At 39.1% G+C, this 18,122-nt stretch overlaps 2 protein-coding genes across 2 annotated transcripts in view; one reads left to right on the top strand and one right to left on the bottom strand.

The window, feature by feature from the left end:
- The first annotated feature begins 2,910 nt into the window (after positions 1-2,910).
- On the top strand, positions 2,911-4,639 carry TTLL2 (tubulin tyrosine ligase like 2). Its single transcript, XM_026117285.2, has one exon. It carries the CDS (start codon positions 2,919-2,921, stop codon positions 4,575-4,577), a length of 1,659 nt encoding a protein of 552 aa, XP_025973070.2. The 5' UTR covers positions 2,911-2,918; the 3' UTR covers positions 4,578-4,639.
- A 4,193-nt stretch (positions 4,640-8,832) lies between these two features.
- Positions 8,833-18,122, bottom strand: part of LOC112993552 (centromere protein J-like) — a 43,583-nt gene continuing 34,293 nt past the window's right edge. The window contains 7 exon segments of the mRNA XM_064509337.1: positions 8,833-11,368; positions 12,502-12,622; positions 12,978-13,062; positions 13,713-13,853; positions 15,736-15,840; positions 17,231-17,380; positions 17,640-17,725. Coding sequence (XP_064365407.1) covers positions 11,179-11,368; positions 12,502-12,622; positions 12,978-13,062; positions 13,713-13,853; positions 15,736-15,840; positions 17,231-17,380; positions 17,640-17,725 — 878 coding nt within the window. The 3' untranslated portion in view covers positions 8,833-11,178.

An 18,122-nucleotide genomic window follows, 5' to 3' on the forward strand; every position in this document is an offset into this window, starting at 1 on the left:
TGATTCATCCAGATGCTTATTATGGCTACTTCAATTACATCTTTTTTTTATTTAATAATCTTTGCCTGAAGATGCCAGGTACTAAAAAAATTGTTTAGTTGTTGTACATTTTCGTTTTTAATTTTGTCATGTTTTTACAAAGTGCTGTTTAGCAAGCAGGCATGAAAGAGAAGTCCTAGGAAAGAAAGCAGAAACAAAGTCAATAAACATTTCCAGGGACCACCACACAAGTGTGTGCAAGCTCAGAAGCAAGCCAATAGTTTTCTGGGATCTGAAAAGAAGCACTGACTGCAAGATACACAGCAAGACTACTTTCCCCTTTGTAGTATTGAGGTAAATCCTGTTACATCAGGACTGCATTTCAGTACTTACTCATCATGTCTCTCCCCCATTCCCTACAAATCCCTCACCCAAGGAAAGGTTTCACTAAGACAAATTCCATTGCAATCTGTGCAGGAGGGGCCTGGAGGGATTCTCTGATCACCAAAGGGTTTCAAAGAAATAATCACAGTGCAAGTTATATCTTGCTCAGTTCCACCTCTAGCTTAAACCTGAGGTGAAAAGATAATTGTAAGTCTGATTGTAAAACATCAGTAAAATATATTAATACACGTTACTAAAATGACTTCAGAATATAAAAATCATCATATACAGAAATACAAATTTTGGCCACATTCTTTACTCCTGAATAAGGCCTAAAGTCCCTCTCCAAAAGGACACCCATCAGTCCTCATACAGCCTGGGCCAAAGCTGGCTTCAAATCCCTTCCTTTTTTAGGCACTGATTCCCTCACTATAGATTATAAGGTGGTCCAGGGCCTTTTTTCCCAACACATTACAGTTCACACGTTTACAGTCCCATGGTTAAGCAACTATGTACTTCTGACACCAGTGCCCTGCTTCCCTGCCTCCCTGAAATATACTCTGGATCCTCCTCTACAACCCCTCTCCTGTCAAGCTTCTGTTGAGACTTTCTTGGTTTTGATCCCAGTGTTGTATTGATGAGGAGCCCCTTCCCATCTCCATTCACATCACTGTGTGGAGAAGAGCTCTGTGACTGCTTTGTGGTTACCCTTGAGTGCCAGTTAGCAGCAGCAGAATGCATCAGACAGCCAAGACAGTTGCAGCATACAAGAGGGTCACCAAATGTCAGAGTGAGGAGTGAAACAGGTTTTCATCCTGCAAGAATTTTTGCATTATTTTTCACATCTGAATGAAATAATGAGAATCTTACACTGTTTTGTGAATGAAAAACTTTTGAATTATGTTAACTAACATTTTGATAATGGTAAAACATTTCATTTCATATTTGAGCTTTTAGTTTTAAAACTATATTAATGTAATTTTTAAACATAAAATCTTCTTGAACCAGAGGTCTCAAATCTGGCTTTTTTAAAAATGAAAGTGAGATTCTGACAATTTCACAACAAATAAAATTCAGATCAGAAAAAAAGCTGGCAAAGATTACTTTTTTCTGAGGAAGAGAGCTTTTCATTTCAACAAATTGTAATTTTTTTACAAAAAAAATCACTTCTGGCCAGCTTATCTGCATACTGTATTGAGTGCTTCCAAGTCTGATGTCTGCCCTTGGTTTCCATAGCAGTTTGGAAGGCAGAACACATTCTGGAGTTTAAAACTCCAGGGTGATGATTCTTAACTTGAAAAGAAAGAACGGGGATATTAGTTTGATAATACCTGAGCCAGTCTTGACCAGTCTTATCTAGGATATGTTCCACACGTTTTGTATTTCTATTGCTTGCTATTTTCTATGAGTAAAATTTAGAGCTTGCCCCTGGAGGGGAGTTTCCATCCTTGGAGGAGGGAGAGGTAGGTATGTTAATGCTATGTAAGGGTGGTGCAGAGCACAAACACTCTTCTTTCATCCAAAACACACTTTCCTCTCCAGATGCAGATTCTAATCCGTAGGGAACAGTTCTGTAGGGTTTCAGAAAAGAAAAAAACAGAGCGACAGCAACGGTTTACTGGTCCATTGAATATTTTGCCCGCTGTGCCATCAGTCAGTACGATGCACAGGGTTTTTAGGTTCAGCCTTGTGTATTTTGAACTAGCTGGGGAGGGAAGAGCACACTTCATGAATAGCTTATGTGAAAATTGCTATGCCAAAAGAACTCAGAGTTTATTTCTCACCCGTAAGAATAGACAGGAACCATCACTGGCTTCCAATGTACATCCTGTGAAATGGTATTTCATTCAGAGTCTACATACATTTCTATGGAACATTATTTTCATGAGAGGGAAATTATGAGATAAAAATGTGCCCAGCTCTTCAGGAACTGGGGAATACTTCAGTGGAAGAATAACAGAAGAGTATCAATTAGTTTAATTAGCAGATATCAAAGGAAGAAAATGTCATTTGAATTCAATGAGAGTTTTCCTACTGTCTGCCATTAGTTTTGAATCAAGCCTTATAATCTCAACCAAGACAGTCTGCTTAGGGCCAGGCAACTCAGTACATGAGTAAAATGTCTTAGCACTGTAGCAGTGCAAAACAAGTCTTATTAGGGAAAGTTATGGCCAATGGACTGAAGGCAGTTGCAGAAAAAAACCTAAAAAGTAAGTATCCATGAATTACAAAAGCCGTGGGGCAAGTACTGCTGCAATAGATTACCTTAAAGAAAAAGTAAATAAAGCAAGTGTGGAGACATATAAGTTTGCAGCAATCAATACTTTGTGTTGCCTTACAGCTATGTGAAATAAATGCCCTTTTACACATCTTTAGTAAACAGCCTTTAACTTGATTTCTCATTCACAGACTTGAGAAGCACAGGGGTGAGATATTTGAATACACTGAGAGTGGCACGCATTAAGAATACAATGAGCGTGATGACTGCTAGCGCAATCTGTGACATTAATTGTATTCTTCATGATGATTCTTTTTTTTCAGCTGGTAAGATCTAAATGATGGCAGATGATCATGATGCAAGAGAGATCTTGAAGCCTTTGGTGTTCCGTCTCCATGAGAATGTCCCTGCAATAGTCCGTGAGGTTTTACTGGAACGTGGCTGGACTGAATTTGACAAAAAAGAGCAAGATGACACTGACTGGAACCTGTACTGGCGGAACTCACCTTTCCGTAGGACGGACTACTGCAGCATTAAACCATGGCAGAGACTCAATCACTACCCAGAAGCTGTCAGGATCACCAGAAAAGACTATCTGGCAAGGCATCTGAAACGTATGAAAGGAGCATATGGATCAGCTCTGTATGAATTTAGTCCAGTGGCGTTCATCATGCCCAATGACTATGTCAAGTTTATGGCAGAATATAGCAAAGAGAAACAGTCACTGGGTAGAAGACCTACCTACTGGATTTGCAAGCCTGTGGATCTCTCCCGTGGAAGGGGAATACTCATTTTCCAAGACATTAAAGACTTTGTATATGACTGTACAGTCATTGTGCAGAAGTATATTAGCAACCCCTTGCTCATTTCAGGGTATAAATTGGATCTCCGCCTCTATGTGTGTGTCACCAGTTTTTGCCCTCTCACTATTTACACTTACGAAGAAGGACTGGTGAGGTTTGCCACTGAAAAGTTCGACCTCAGTTCTTTGGACAATGTTTATTCCCACCTAACAAACACTAGCATCAACAAATACGGAGCTTCATATAAAAAATATAAAGAAGGGATTGGCTGTGGTTGCAAATGGACATTCAGCAAATTTCGTTCCTACCTTCGAATTTATGGGGTGGATGACCTGCTCCTCTGGAAGAAGATCAACAACATTGTGATACTGACCCTGCTTGCTGTAGCTCCCTTACCAGCGGCTTCCAATTGCTTTGAGCTCTTTGGCTTTGACATCCTGATTGATGACAAATTCAAGCCATGGCTTTTAGAAGTCAACTACAATCCAGCCTTGTGTTTAGACTGTTCCATTGATGCCACTGTGAAAAGAAAACTTCTTCATGATATTGTTGAACTGCTGAACTACAAGCAAATTGATGCCCTCAAGCAAAACCAAGTAGCTGGGATGAAAGCTATTGGAACGCGTGTGCCTTTGAGCAAAACTGGTGAAAGTGCACTGGAGGAGGCCACTGACTTACTCACTTGCCAAGGAGAGGCCGAATGCACTGCTGCTTCTTCAGTACAATCTGCCTTGCAGGCTGCAAAAGGATCAGTTCGTAAGGTAGTCACCCAGACTAAGAAAACTGCCAGAGGACACCCAAGGAAAACACTGACTTCCCAGCTACGGGAAAGGATGAACATGCCAAAAACATCCTCCCAAGCAAAAGCTGAAACAAAAAGCAAACAACTCCCAGGAGCTGTGCATTATCCACACCAGTCTGTCCAACCCAGCCGCTGGTTACCTACACCTGATTTCAGGAACTGCAAATTAACCACATTCCCCTATTTTTTCTCTGATAGAGACCAAAGACCTATCCCCCGGGTAGGAGATTTTGTCCTTATTTTTCCTTTTAATGAAGCTGCACTTCAAGCTTCCAGGGATGGGACAGATGTAAAGAGCATCATACAGGAAATAAACAACTTAGTGAACAAACAGTTGCCATCAAAACAGCAGAAGACAAAGAAAAGGGTAGACTATTTAGCTTCTGTGTAACTTCATGGTGTTAGCTGTTAGATATATCATAAATGACATCTTTACCTGAAAGGTGGTATAGGTACACTGAAATTGTATCAGAAACAGAGATACCTTAAGACATATACAATTTAGAAATTGATCTTGTAATTTAGCAATTACCATGAGAGATTATTTTTAAATAGAAAGCACTGAATAATTTTTTAAAGTAATTCTGCTAATTTTTAAACTCCCAAAATAAAAATGGAGAAATGCATTTCTCAAAAGATTCTCAAAAACATCAATCTTTTTTTATTATTTTTCTATTAATTTCAAACCTTGATCTCAGAGATCTTTGCTTCTTTTCTTTTCCTGACTAAAGGGGCTTTATGACTTGAAGAAACTGGTCAGTTTGCACCCAGGAGCATTCAATATGTGCTCAGTTTACAAAGATGTAAGTGATATGAATGGTTGTAAAACTGTCACGTTATTGAAGAATCCTGTGAGCTTCCTGATATTACTTTCCACAGATTAATTTTGCACTGTATGAAAAAATACCATCAAATAACATAACTTTCATTTTATCACCGGTAAGATTCTGTAGAAATTCTTATGAAAGATAATTAAAAAAAAATCTACACACTGTTCCAGTCTGTTTCTCAAATAAACTCCTAATAAAGAAGGCCTTGTAGATTGCATGAGTAAGAAAGACACAGTAATTAGGTTTTCCAAGCTAACAGGAATTTGGTATCGGAGAGGGAATATAAACTGTAAGATCACACTCAACACCAGATCAAACCTCTCTCTCACTGACTTTGCATTAGCCATTTGACGGGTGCAGCAGTTAGGCAGCTTTCTTTTGCTTGCAGTAAAACTTCCTCAGTGATAAACTGAGCATGGAAAAAACTACTAAACTGAAGTATTTCCAAAATACCACCCTTCCCTTGAACATCTCTGGTGCCCCCAGCTGTCTGAATGGAAGCAACTCTGGAAGCCACAATGAATTTTGAAAGTCACAGTAAATTTGACTCAAAATTGAGGTTAAATACTGGCCGTAGTGTGCTTAATCTGATGCCCAGAAAACCTGTGGAAAGAAGAGAATTGAGGTTTCCCTACTGTGTTCCATCTCCCTGAAGGATTCATAAAAATTTGTTCACTATATGCCCTCTAGGATAAAAATCATAGAGAGCTGTCTTTTCCAAAGTAGGTATGTATACCACTACAGTTTAAGTAAATACGCAGCCATACCTGTTTGGATTATTTCTGTTCCTACAACTAATCAACTATAGCTAGTAGAGCCATTACTGCTTATGATAACTGATGCATGGTGTACTCTACCATTGCCTTTACAGCAAGAGGAAGTAGAGGAGATAAGATGTGAGAATCAGCCTGTGAAAAAATGATCAGTAATATATGTCATAATTAATATCAGAAGGACTCCTAATTATAACGTACCTGACATGGCTCTTCTTGTTTATGTAGGTATCTATCTGTCTCCTCTTTTTCAAACCAAAGTAATTCCTGCCACTTGTTTCAATAAACCCATTGCTGTTATATCATAAAATATTACTTGGAAAAAAATGCCTTGGTTAAGACTGGTGGCCAGAAGCTGGATGGCAAAAGTACTGTGAAATCCTTAGCAGTCTCACCCTCAAAGCAGTAGTCCTTTGTTGTACTGTAGCTTTGTTACATTACAGCTTTAAAAGGTTACACTTAAATCTGGCTTGCCATTGTATACAGACAGCATACAGATAGTGGAAAATTCTGTATTTCTTTTCATGGGGCCCTCATTCACCAAGGTCAGTATTCCAATGCTTTTCTTGAAAAAACAGTAACGAAAGTTTAAAAAACCCTCTTGGCTGAATAATGCCCTCAGTACTGTGTAGTGGCAAAATTAGTAAGACCTTGGAGTACTTTTTTTCCTGCCATCTCTTCTGTAATGGTCTTTCAATCTGGTTAAACAAAAAAGCTTTGTTGGACAAAAAAGCTTTTCTTCTTCACATGCTTGTGAGAAGAAGCATTAGGAAAGGTACAGTTTCCTTAGCCTGCAAAACTTTTAGAAGTTCAGGAATGTTTCCATTCCGTGTTGGAATGAAAGTTGCAAACTTTTAACTTTTTTTTGAAAAAAAAAAAGGCAAAAAAGAAGATGGGCTGTGGGGAGGCAGAGATTTTAATTCCTGTTTTAAATTAGGCAATGATTTAAGCAGTGGACTTCCACCTCTTTATGGAGTTTCTCATCCTCTGGGTTATTCAGAGGCAAGTTGCTCTTGTTCCTTCAGCAAAAATTCCCCTGGAAACTAATAATACTCAGTGACATTTCATCAGAAAATTAGCAGAATCTTAAAAAAAGGTTTGGTTTTAATAAAAGCAAATATTTCACCAAAAAAATTCTGAACAGCCTTACTGGAAGGAGGTTTGTGATATTTCCTTTCAAAGACTTACCTGCAGAAATCTGTGTGACTGTGATGACTGCAACGTACACTGCACTGGCATGAGCCAATGGAGGGAATGTCTCTCAAGGGATTTAGTAGGGGAGAATGTAATTGTTTAACTGTTAGATAAGAATTTAAACAAGAAATATCTTCCATTCATTTTTGATTACTCTGTGTATCTCATTTTTACTTTTGGTGAAATTCAAAGTAATGTCTCTGATCTACAGAGTTACAGCACATCTTTTAGACATAATTGTGTGAGAAGCAGCCTCTTTTTTCATACATCAGAGAGTACACTTTGCTACAAAATGTACTATCACTCCATGCACATTGATAAGGACTGCAATCACAAAACAATTCCTATGCTTTTGCCAATGTTAGCAAATGCAAACAACCCAGACAACACAAGCAGAGACAGCCAGTGTAAGCAGACCAAGTAAGTGCACTGTAAGCAGTGTGTCCTAATCCCAGCTCATTCAAATATTTCTCAGAGCAAGGGTGTAACCAGTGAAATATATAGAAAAGAACTTTATAGTTCCTGATGCCCTTTACACCACACAGGTAACTGACAGCAGTAACATCTGCAAGAAGGAAAAACATCTGCTCTCTGAACTTTACAAATACTTTTCAAATACTAATCAGAGCTGAGCAGTTTGTCACTGAGGTCACTGAAGATGCTCAAGATGTTATTTCCTTCATATAAAGGCTACAGGCTGGGTTCAAAATAGTTTTTGTGGCTAGCCCTCAGCAGTGTCATTTGCCTCAGATTTAGGGTGAAAGTAGCCAAAAGCTATTGGAAGCTAGCCAAAGGTAGATGAAAAACAATATTTTGTTGGATATTTTACAGGAATAAGTGAACTATTTTATGGGCTTTTTCATAACAGACATTAAAAGCGTGTTTATTAGACTTCACTACGTGCCAGATAAGGGGCGTTCCACTGATAAATATATTTACCTGAGGGCATTCCTCTGCAAATGATTGGGATCAACATATAAGCTTTATTTATTGTTTGTATGTACCATACACATTTAGTTGCATCATAGGCACAGTTTTATGAAGGAAGCCTAGATGTTCAATACAGTTTGCTATTCAGAGATATTCCAAAAGACTATAATTTGCAAATAGATTACAGATCAAAGTTTCAGACAGATTTCTAGCATTCATGTGCACTTGCCTTTCTAAAATGCAGTACCCATGTACTGCATATATGGGGGCTCTGCATATTCCCACAGGTCTTGATCCTGCCCCTTTGATTTCACCAGTGAAAGTTTTGCCATTGATTTTCCAGAAAGCAGAATCAGACCCATACTCATGTACTCTCATAACCCTGACGTAAGCACGACTAAGCAAGGTGTATGCACATGTGAGTCAGATGTTTGCACACATGCATGTCTGCATGTGCACAGTTTCAGAGACTGAGGTAGTTATGCATATCCCCTATGTGTTACACCTATGCAGGTGTAGATCTCAGTGAGACCTCAGAGTGCTTAATGATACTAAGGAGCAAGCAGCATACAAAAAAATTATTCCCTTATTTAATTTAAAATTAGAAGAAATTATACACACAGATTGCTGAACAGTAAACCATGGTTTAAGGCTAAAAGTTGCAAACAAAACCTGTTTTCTATAGTACTTTAGAAAAAAAGAAGTTGCTAGCATATTAACTGCAGAACAGGGACCTTTTGTATTCCTGGAAATAAAAATGGTGTTCCTTTGAAAAATGTTAGTATCACATTTATCTTCCCAACCAATCTGAAAATGCATCTTTGCATTCACTTTTGTTGCAATGATTATTTGAAAAAAACCTTAGATTTGTTTCAGTCAGCATTGAACCGAAATTCCTAGTAAAAAACAAGGAAAAGAATGATCTCTCAGAATTTTTTAATTAGAGTTTCCTTTTACAAAGCACATAAAATGTATTAAATATCACAGTAGTGACAACCACAGGTTTATTAATAATTTCTTTGTTATACAGGCGTAAAGGAAAACCAATGCAATTACGTTATCACACCAGCTGACATGAAACTGCATGGATGTTTAGAACACCATAATTCAATTCATATACTGCAGCATGTGTATGTTCAATATTAATAACACTTCTTACTCTATTAAATCTGTAACTTCCAAAGATGTTTTGTAATTTGAATGCTGATTTGTTGGTAGTCTGACCACTGGAAACTGAACACAAGAAAGAGCAATTCCATAATCTTGTAGTTATTTTGCATTCAGGTGTGAGAAAAGGCAAGCGGCACGCTCTGAAAGTGTGTTTGTTGCAAAAGGAATTTGAAGGTCATGAGGAGATAATTGGTCTTCTCAGTCACTGGGCAGGTAATGAGCTGAGCTCTACAGGGGAAATGCTTCAGTGCTTTCGAAAAATTCAAGACATATGATGGACAGACAGTCTATGGGGAAGGCAGCTGAAAGCAGCATCTGCTGAATGATTAATTCCCCTAGGTATGAACTGCAATCCAAAGAGCCTTGAAGCGGGAGAGATTCACTGACCAGAAATATTTCTACAGTACCAGAAGAATAAAGGCAGTAGTGGAGGACGTTAATTCAAAAGCAAAACAACACAGATGAGGTTGGGAGAAAGTCTGCTGGGGAAAAAAGGAAGGGTTGTTTCATCTGGAATAATGACCAGGATGGAATAAACATTAATTTTTTAGTTCAAATGCAACAGACTATCAGATTATGGTCACAGAATCATAAAATAATTGAGGTTGGAAGGGACTCCCAGATGCCATTCAGTACAACCCCCCACTCAAAGCAGGTCTAATTAGATCAGATTACTGAGGGCTGTGTCCAGTCAAGTCTTGAACACCTCCAAGGATGGAGATTCCACAACCTCTCTGGGCAGCCTTTTCCAGTATTTGACGACCCTCGTGGTAAAATCTTTTTCCCAATATCTAATTAGATTATTCCACGTTCCAAAAGTTCAGTTCTATGAGCTCTCCAAAATACTTTGGCCTTGAAAGTGTCATGCAACTTGGTATCCAGACTACATCTCTGTTCAGGCACTCCTCTGTTTACCCTCTCTGAGGAAACTGCAACTCAAATCTTCTGATTCCAGAGAAAGCAATGGAGGCACTGAGCCATTCAACAAAAGGGTAGTGGCACTGGCAATATAATGGAAAGAGTTCCTAAGTACTTCTGCGGTCTAGCCCAATGTTTGATCCTGCAAATGATTCTGAAAACTGGACAGAAGTCATTTAATTTGAAAGAGAGATGATAAAGAATATATATTTGCCCAAATGAGATGATACTGGTCCAGATCCTCTTCTGAGATCAGTCAGTTCACCTCTGCTCAACAGTTAACAGTGCTCTCCCCCGAGAATGATCTGACCCATGAAAACCTTGGTTCTCTTTAACCCTAAGAAGCTGCATTTACATTAAAGATCACATTATATTTTCGACTGATGAACTGGACCTACCATGCGAAACAGTAAGAATGGTAAAACTTCACACTGATTTGATATCTTTTTCCTCCATAGAACCCCAAATGCTTTATAGATTTGAGGTTCTTAAGCCATACTCCTTAATTGCAATCACTTTTGTAACCAACTAGCACAAAAACAAAAAGGGAAAATGTGACCAGTATCATGGAACAAACACTTTGATGAGAAGTACCACATGCATTTTAATGTTACACAGAGAGGGCATGACTGTCTTTCTCTAAAGTCTCACTCAAGAGACATTTCATTCAGGTAAAAAGGAAGGGGTGTTTACTCCAAAGTAAGCACCAGTCACTGAACCAAAGTAAATTTTAGCCCTGCAGATCCATCCATCCATTTTCACAAGGCTTAAATCTTCCTCATTGATTTTGACCCTATGCTCTAAAGCAATCTAGGCAAAATAACCTTATGCTCAGCCTTCCAGTCCTTCCCCTTATTCCATAACCTCAGCACACAGAGGTAAAGAATTCTCCATCCACTCAGCTATCTATCTATCTATATATATTTTGTGTCATATTATGTTAATTTGTAAATATAGAGAACACAGTCTATCAAGAGTTTTATCCTTAATTTATTTCAACAGAAGTGGTAGTTTTCACTGCTGCAACTTTAAATATTTCAAGGAACAGAAAAGTATCAGGGATATAAGGAAAGATCCATATTAACAGCCATACATGTCAAAGGGGTGGATATATTAAATCCCACAGAGAAACTGGGTTGAGCCACATACGTACAGCACTGCCCTTCAAGGCGAGGAATCACTTCTTACGTAGAATGATATTACCCTCCTCATCTTTGATTCGAACCCGTCCAGAAGCATACTTGGTTTCCTGTCTGCCATTGGAGTAGACAGTCTTTACAGTGCCATCTGGGTACTCCCACCTCTTAAACTGTGCAGTGTGGATCTCCTTCTGACCATTACTGAATACCATTATTTTATCTCCATTCCTGAAAGCAAAGCAAACCAATCAGAAGATCCAGATATACACAGCAATATAGGACTGCCCAACAGTCAAACACCCCTCATGAGGGGTACTGTAATAACACAGTAGAAACCTGGAGAAACACCACCCCTCCTTGGACTGCCTCCAAAGTGGTCAGCTTTTAACAGTGATGAAGGTGAGATACTGGATAAGCATGGAAAAAGCCACAGGACAAATTTGCCACAGGCACCCTAGCTCCTTCACAATGAAAGATTTGTGATGTACAGGTTGAAGATAGAATAACAACCTACATGCAGCCAACATCTTCCTTTCCCAAAGAGGATAAAACTATGTCAGAAGATACATACACCTCTGCCAGGGGAAGGCTCTGTCTGTTACTAACCTATCTCACTGATCTACCTGATGTGATACAGTAAAAGTGAAAAATAATGTCAGCTGCAAGCTTTCTCAGGTTATAATTCACCTCAGAATTTTACATGCAATGGCATTACAGATCAGATCCCACAATATGAGATCACCACAAGGATTCTTCAGTACAGAAAATAATACCTAATGGTGGTGGGATCTGCAGATCCTGCAGAATTCTTCATGCGGGGATCTCAAGGCATTCTGCAAGCAGGAAATCTATTTTTGCAACAGTATAGCTTCTAAGCCAGCAAGGGACATGCATAAGTAAGTACTAATATCATTAGTCTTAGTTTTACACAGAGGAATAAAGAGATAATATTTAAAATGTCTTGCCCAAGATCAGAAAGTGAACCAAAAAGCTCAGAATAAGCTCAGGAGACCTCATCCTCTGTCCTTCAGTGCCTGTACTGTTAACACAGACAACTGTTTCTCCCGTGTCTTGCAAATTACACAGCAATCCTGGCCTGATGTACAAAGTAAGTGTGAAGTTACATGGAACTGAATTAGGAACATTTCATGGTCACTTTGCCTGTGATAAATTATCGCCCATGATTCAAGAAGTTAACAATTTTCAGTGCCTCATTATAGCAAAACCTAGTCACTTTCCAAATCCTTTCTCCTTTCATCCTGAAATTTCTCAACCATAGAGAATCCAACCATAGTTTTAAATGTCAGTATCATTGTACCTGTGCCCAAAGCCCAGTTCCTGTCATTTAACACAAGACTTACTTTTCTACTTTTACTACTGTACCATCTGGGAAAAAAGTTTCCTCAAGTCCACCACTATAGAGGCATTTCACTGTGTGATCTGGGAATGTAATTTCTTGTGTGCCATCAGGATGATGTTTTTCTGTGGAAAACAAGATGTAAAAAGACTGTTTACAATTTTTTTCATGTTGCTTTACACAGAGCTAGATTCTTGGGGGACATGGTAGTAAGGATGGAAATGATATCCAATATATTGCTAAAGAAATTAAAGAATCAAATAATCAGATAATCAGAAATGTAAGCATTGCATTAGCACCTCATTGTTATCTTTGCTTTGTAGGATGAATCTGAGCATGAATCATACTGAAAATCAAATACAAATACAATGCAAACTGAGGAGAAAAAAAACGACAATGTGCTTGAGTCAGAATCAGATGACGCTTTCATAATAAAAACCTTCCTGCACATACAGTTCACATTCATGAGCTCTTGCATACCTATCTGATTATTAGGGAACTTCAGCACCTCCAGGCCATTTGGATAAGCAGTGTGGGTTGTCTGTGCATCTGCATAATAATAAATCTGAAAGAAGAGTGAAGCATTTCCAGCATGTTCACAATGTTTGCGTAAGCAGATTCAACCAAAACAATGTGCTTAAAAATAAGCCATCTTAGAAAAGTCATTTCAAGGTCATTTTCTGTATCTGCCATCCATACAAGTAGCTATGTTGGCATTTCTATTCCTAACTCTTAATCACTCCACTCCTTATGGATGTGTCTAGGTTTTGCTACTTTCCTCTTGATAAAGTACAACAGAATAGTCCACTCATGGAAGTGATCTTCCCACCTCTCTGCTCTAGCTCCCATCCATGCACCATTAATTTAAAATGTTTGCACTCTCATCAGACGTACTAACTTCCACTCCTCTGTGCTACCTACCATACAAACGTGTAAGAGTCAGTCCTTGCTTCAGATAGCTGCCCTTGCCCTTTGTCTTCTTTCAGTCTCCCTTCCTCTGGTTAGCCAACTACCCCATTGTTCCTTCCAAGACTTCAGCCTCCTTCCATTCTTATCCTTGTATATAGAGCGGCCTCCCTTTTCAGGTTTATTAAATCAACACCATACCTAAGCCATTTCTCCCAGACATGATGGATCAACACAAATGGTAGGACCTTATAGGTCAAATCACTTAATCAGTTAATTTTCCTTAAAGAAAAAGCAAATGCTACACACCACCCTCTGATCTGGCATGATCTTCTTTACATCTCCATTGAAAAAGCTAACCACTGTCATCCTTTTATCAGCACTGATCTCTTTTTTGGTACCATCGCGGAAGGTGATGATTCCACGTCCATCAGTAAGCACCTCTTCTACCTTCAAACACATAAAGCATCCAATGCAAATGAAGACAAATCAAGCCAAAGCAGATTCATCACACAGCAACATCTGAAACCATAGGGAAATAAGTAAAACTGCACTGCCTTCCAATGAAATTGGAGCTTGAATTATTTCAGTGGACCCACCCTATTCCCTTCTAATTCAAAAGCTATTTCTGCAACACAGGTAAGCTGTTTACCCTCATCTGTGGGTAAAAGAGAACAAATATCAGGTATTTTCTTTTCTCAGAATGATCTCTTTTGTAGCACTTGGCCCAAATCTCCCCTTCTCCCTGCCACATCTTTTCTTTCTGTTAATCAATATAAGGCACACAGCCCTGTGGCAATAGTGAAGCCATTCGGTTTATTACTTGAATGACACCAGTTAGATACTGTCTGTACTAGTTTCATATACGCTGGTACAATTCCATCCAAGTCGCCCAAGAAACCCAGATTCTGTACTGCACAAACCAAAATGATTGAACTTTATGTGTTAACATAGATTGCCGATATACGTTAACAACCATTTTATTCCGGGTAATGCAAGGCAGGAAGGACATTCAGTACTACAGAATTAAATGTGACTGCACACAGAAATCTTTCAAGGATCAGAACAACAGACACTGTAGTTTCTACTTCTGCAAGAAGGAACTGTGATTGGCAGAAGCTTTCACAAAGCCCATCTCAATATTAACTAAAAAGAATGGGCACCTCAAACAGGTATCCCCTGAACAACTGTTATATCACAAAAGCTGTTTCTATGACCACCCACTGGTAAGTATCATTAATCAACACCTGCACTGGCAGGGTGAGAAGAGAGGCGCAGGACTAAGCAAACAGAGAAACTAAACTACTGTCTTAGCTTCACCTACCCAAAAACCTTACCCAGAGCTGACAACTGTGATTAGGCATAGAATTCCCTCAGTCAGTATCAAAAAAGGCTTTAACAGGATAAGCCTACTTGGAGCAGTGTAGCTGAAGAGATACCTAAGACTGAGTTCAGATCTGAACCACATGATTGGTGATGGTGTTGGAAAGAGCGTTTCTCTATCAGCAGTGAAGCTAGTGCCAGGTCACCTGGTCGCATTGCTGACAATCCTTCCCAACATCAATGCACCATATTTGCAATGCATAAACTCATCTACAGAATCAGCCTTTCAAGACCATTTCTCAGGTGTCATGCAGGAACATGTCGCCCAGTTTGGCAGCAAGGAGCACAGGGGCACAAAGGGAAGCCAGCAGGAACTGCTTGCTCATCCCCTCCTCTCAGTGACAGGGCAGTCCCTGAAGGGGGGGAAAGCCAGCTGCCAAACTGAGCTCTGGTCCTAAGGATGATAGGCAGCTGGAAGCAATCTGTAAGCAGCAGCTGGGAAATCTTTGCAGATTCTGACAGGTGGTTGGAGAAAACTGGACTAGACTGCATCTGGCACAGAGCCTCTGACATTACTCCAGGTGTAATCAACTGCATGTAATGAAAGACTTCTCCCACAAGTGGTGGGCAGCTGGCACAGTTTACTGACATTATATTCACTTCCAAGGAAAGAAAGGAATAGTTTTTTATCTTGCACTGCAAAACACCATCACTATGCCACTAGCATATTTTCATCTCTAAACAGTATCATTCCTCCCATCTCACAAATGAGGTAGCTGAAACAAAAACGACCTGATGAAAATCATTGAGCAAATCAGGGTGGGAGATAAGAGAATCTGGTTACTGGACTTACAGCCCTTCAGCCACTTTATACTTGAGCTCTCCTGTAAAGAAAGGACATTTCATTTGAGAAATAATTCTTGGTGGCTCCTTGAAGCAGTGAGTCCCATCTATACTGCAGAACTACTGATGATCTCTTCAAGTCTTTTTCCTCCCTACTTTCTCTCACCTTTCCATCACGATGCTCTGTTTTTTCCTGTACATCTTCCTCACTTTTTCTTCTTTCCTTGTGTAACAATGACCTTCTAGACAATATTGATTTTGGAGGCAGTATCTATGAAAATATCACAGTCAGAGTTATATAAACAAAAAAGTTTTTAAAATATTTTCATTAACTTTAATAAACTGTGCAAAAAAGGCATTTATCTTACACACACAGAGGAAAGCTGCCTTTCTTTGAAGTATTACCTTACATTTGCAATAAATTTTGATAATCTTTTAGTCGGAACTAGGAGTGTTTCATATTAACTTCAATTAAGTTCAGTTTGCAAAACAAAAAATAAAATACAGAGAGTCAAAAAATCTGGGAAAAAACTGCATTCTGAAAAACTACCCTGTAAGTGGAGCAAATAAAAAGGACAAAGAACAGAATTATCTGTGAATATTGGGTTACTGATTTGCAAAGGAAGGTACCTGCATTAGCTGGATCCTCTCTTCTGAAACAAATGACAGGGTTCTTAGGTGTAGGTAATGCTAACTACATAAGGAAGGGTTAATCAGGATGCTACGCACTCAGTTTACTGTTACAATGAGTGCTCTTTGCATTGTCTGGCAAGGTAAAGGAGCCTTAAGTTAACTGGCATTCGGGACATTATTTGCTTGAATAAGAGTCAGGCTGATAGCATCCAGAACAATTATTAACTAACTAATGTTAATTACAGTCTGAGGATGTGGTGTATTTTGAATTGCAGGATCCAATGGAACAGTGAATTCTTCTCCCTACAAGGCAATGATGCGTTCTAATAAAAAGTTGTAAACTGTCATTGAAGTACCCAGATCCACCCCTAAAGCACTGTGTCTGTTGCACAGCACCCTTGCAAAGCTTTTGCCAGCAGAATGCCCTCTCTCATCTTAGCATTCTTGCTGTGGTGTTTTCCACAGTGGCCTCCCTTCCCTCTAAGGATAAAATCCTTCAATTCTCCATTTCCTTTCTAATCCAGACTTCGTGTACAAAGGCCAAGACAGTTTGAGGTTTCTCTGGTGCTGTTGCCTGTATGTCAAAATACCTCCCAAGGACTGAGCGTGCTTTTTCAGTAAAGCCTCCAGAGCACATTAGCAATGCCAGGCAAAAGACTGAAAAGCCACACATTGGAGAACTCCAAAGCCAGTGGTGGCACCAAAACACTAACAAAAAAAAAATCAGATTTGGTCTGTCTTGCTTCAGGTTTGCATTGGAGATAGATACAAATCTTATGGATAAAATAATCCCTCTCCCTTCATAATAATAATATATGTAATTTCATTAGAAAACAGAAACTGTATTTTTTCAGGAGATTATGACCCACTATTACGTTTCAGAAGTAAAGGTTCTAAGCTTTACAGTGGCCAGGAAAGAAGTCTGAATATAAGATTTTCTTTTTCCCAGTGTGTTTCATTTCATTTCACAGACAGAAGGAAGACAGTTCCTGATCAGTATGAGAGCCAGAACCATAAGTTGCTCAAACCTTTGCTTCAGCCTCCAAAAAAGTAGGAGAACTCTCTGCAAGTACTTTGCTGTCATAAGCATTTATGCCATTTCTCCCGTTAGTGGTCACAAAAGCCACTTTATTCAAAGGTTTACGCATTTTTTCTGTCTTTCTAAGATCCTCTTCTGCCTGAGCCAAAATTAAAACATTAACTAGCAACATAAATCTGGTTATGTGAAACAGTCATACAGGACTATCTTGATACAGAAATCTACTGTATTATTTGTAAGCCATTACAATATTGTTTTAAAGACAGATCATCATGAGCAAACATGAGAAAATAAAGCCAGGAGAGCACTGTTCCCAGCTAAATGGTAGTTAGCATCCTATATATGAAAACCAAGATCGCAGAGGCACTCAATCATTTTGTAGTTACATAATGAAATACCTGTGTTTCTCCATTGTTACTGCAGAATGTAAAGCTACAAGTGTCACCGTTCTGGTTATGTGAGAAGGGCATTTCTTCTGAGCTACCTGAAATGGACAAATACCTGCCCGTAAGAAAATGCAAATGAAAAGGGTCATTAAAAGCATATGAAAATTGCTGAATCATGTTTCCACACCTATCTCAGAGTGTTTTTGAAAGATGCCAACTCTCAGTTCCCTGCAAAGTATCACTTCGCATAGTGACAATGTTTGCTAACAGCCTGCCCATCCTCCCAAAGTCACTTCATCCTGGACCAGAGTAGTCCAGCCCACCTCCGTTCTCTACCTTCTCTGCTTCCAGGGCAACAAACTGAGCAAGGAACTACAGGTAACAGCATAATCTGCTCCCCCCGTCTTGTCAAAGATAACTTTTTTAACTTCTTCTAAGAACCAAAGGGGGATTTTAGTGACAACACACTGCCTGTGATCCAGAGGTTGGGGACCA

This window comes from Dromaius novaehollandiae, chromosome 3 (assembly GCF_036370855.1).
Source record: "Dromaius novaehollandiae isolate bDroNov1 chromosome 3, bDroNov1.hap1, whole genome shotgun sequence".
Lineage (NCBI taxonomy): Eukaryota > Metazoa > Chordata > Aves > Casuariiformes > Dromaiidae > Dromaius > Dromaius novaehollandiae.

Excerpts from the sequence above, each read along its gene's own strand:
- TTLL2 (XM_026117285.2), top strand. The coding sequence starts at position 2,919 with ATGATGGCAGATGATCATGATGCAAGAGAGATCTTGAAGCCTTTGGTG.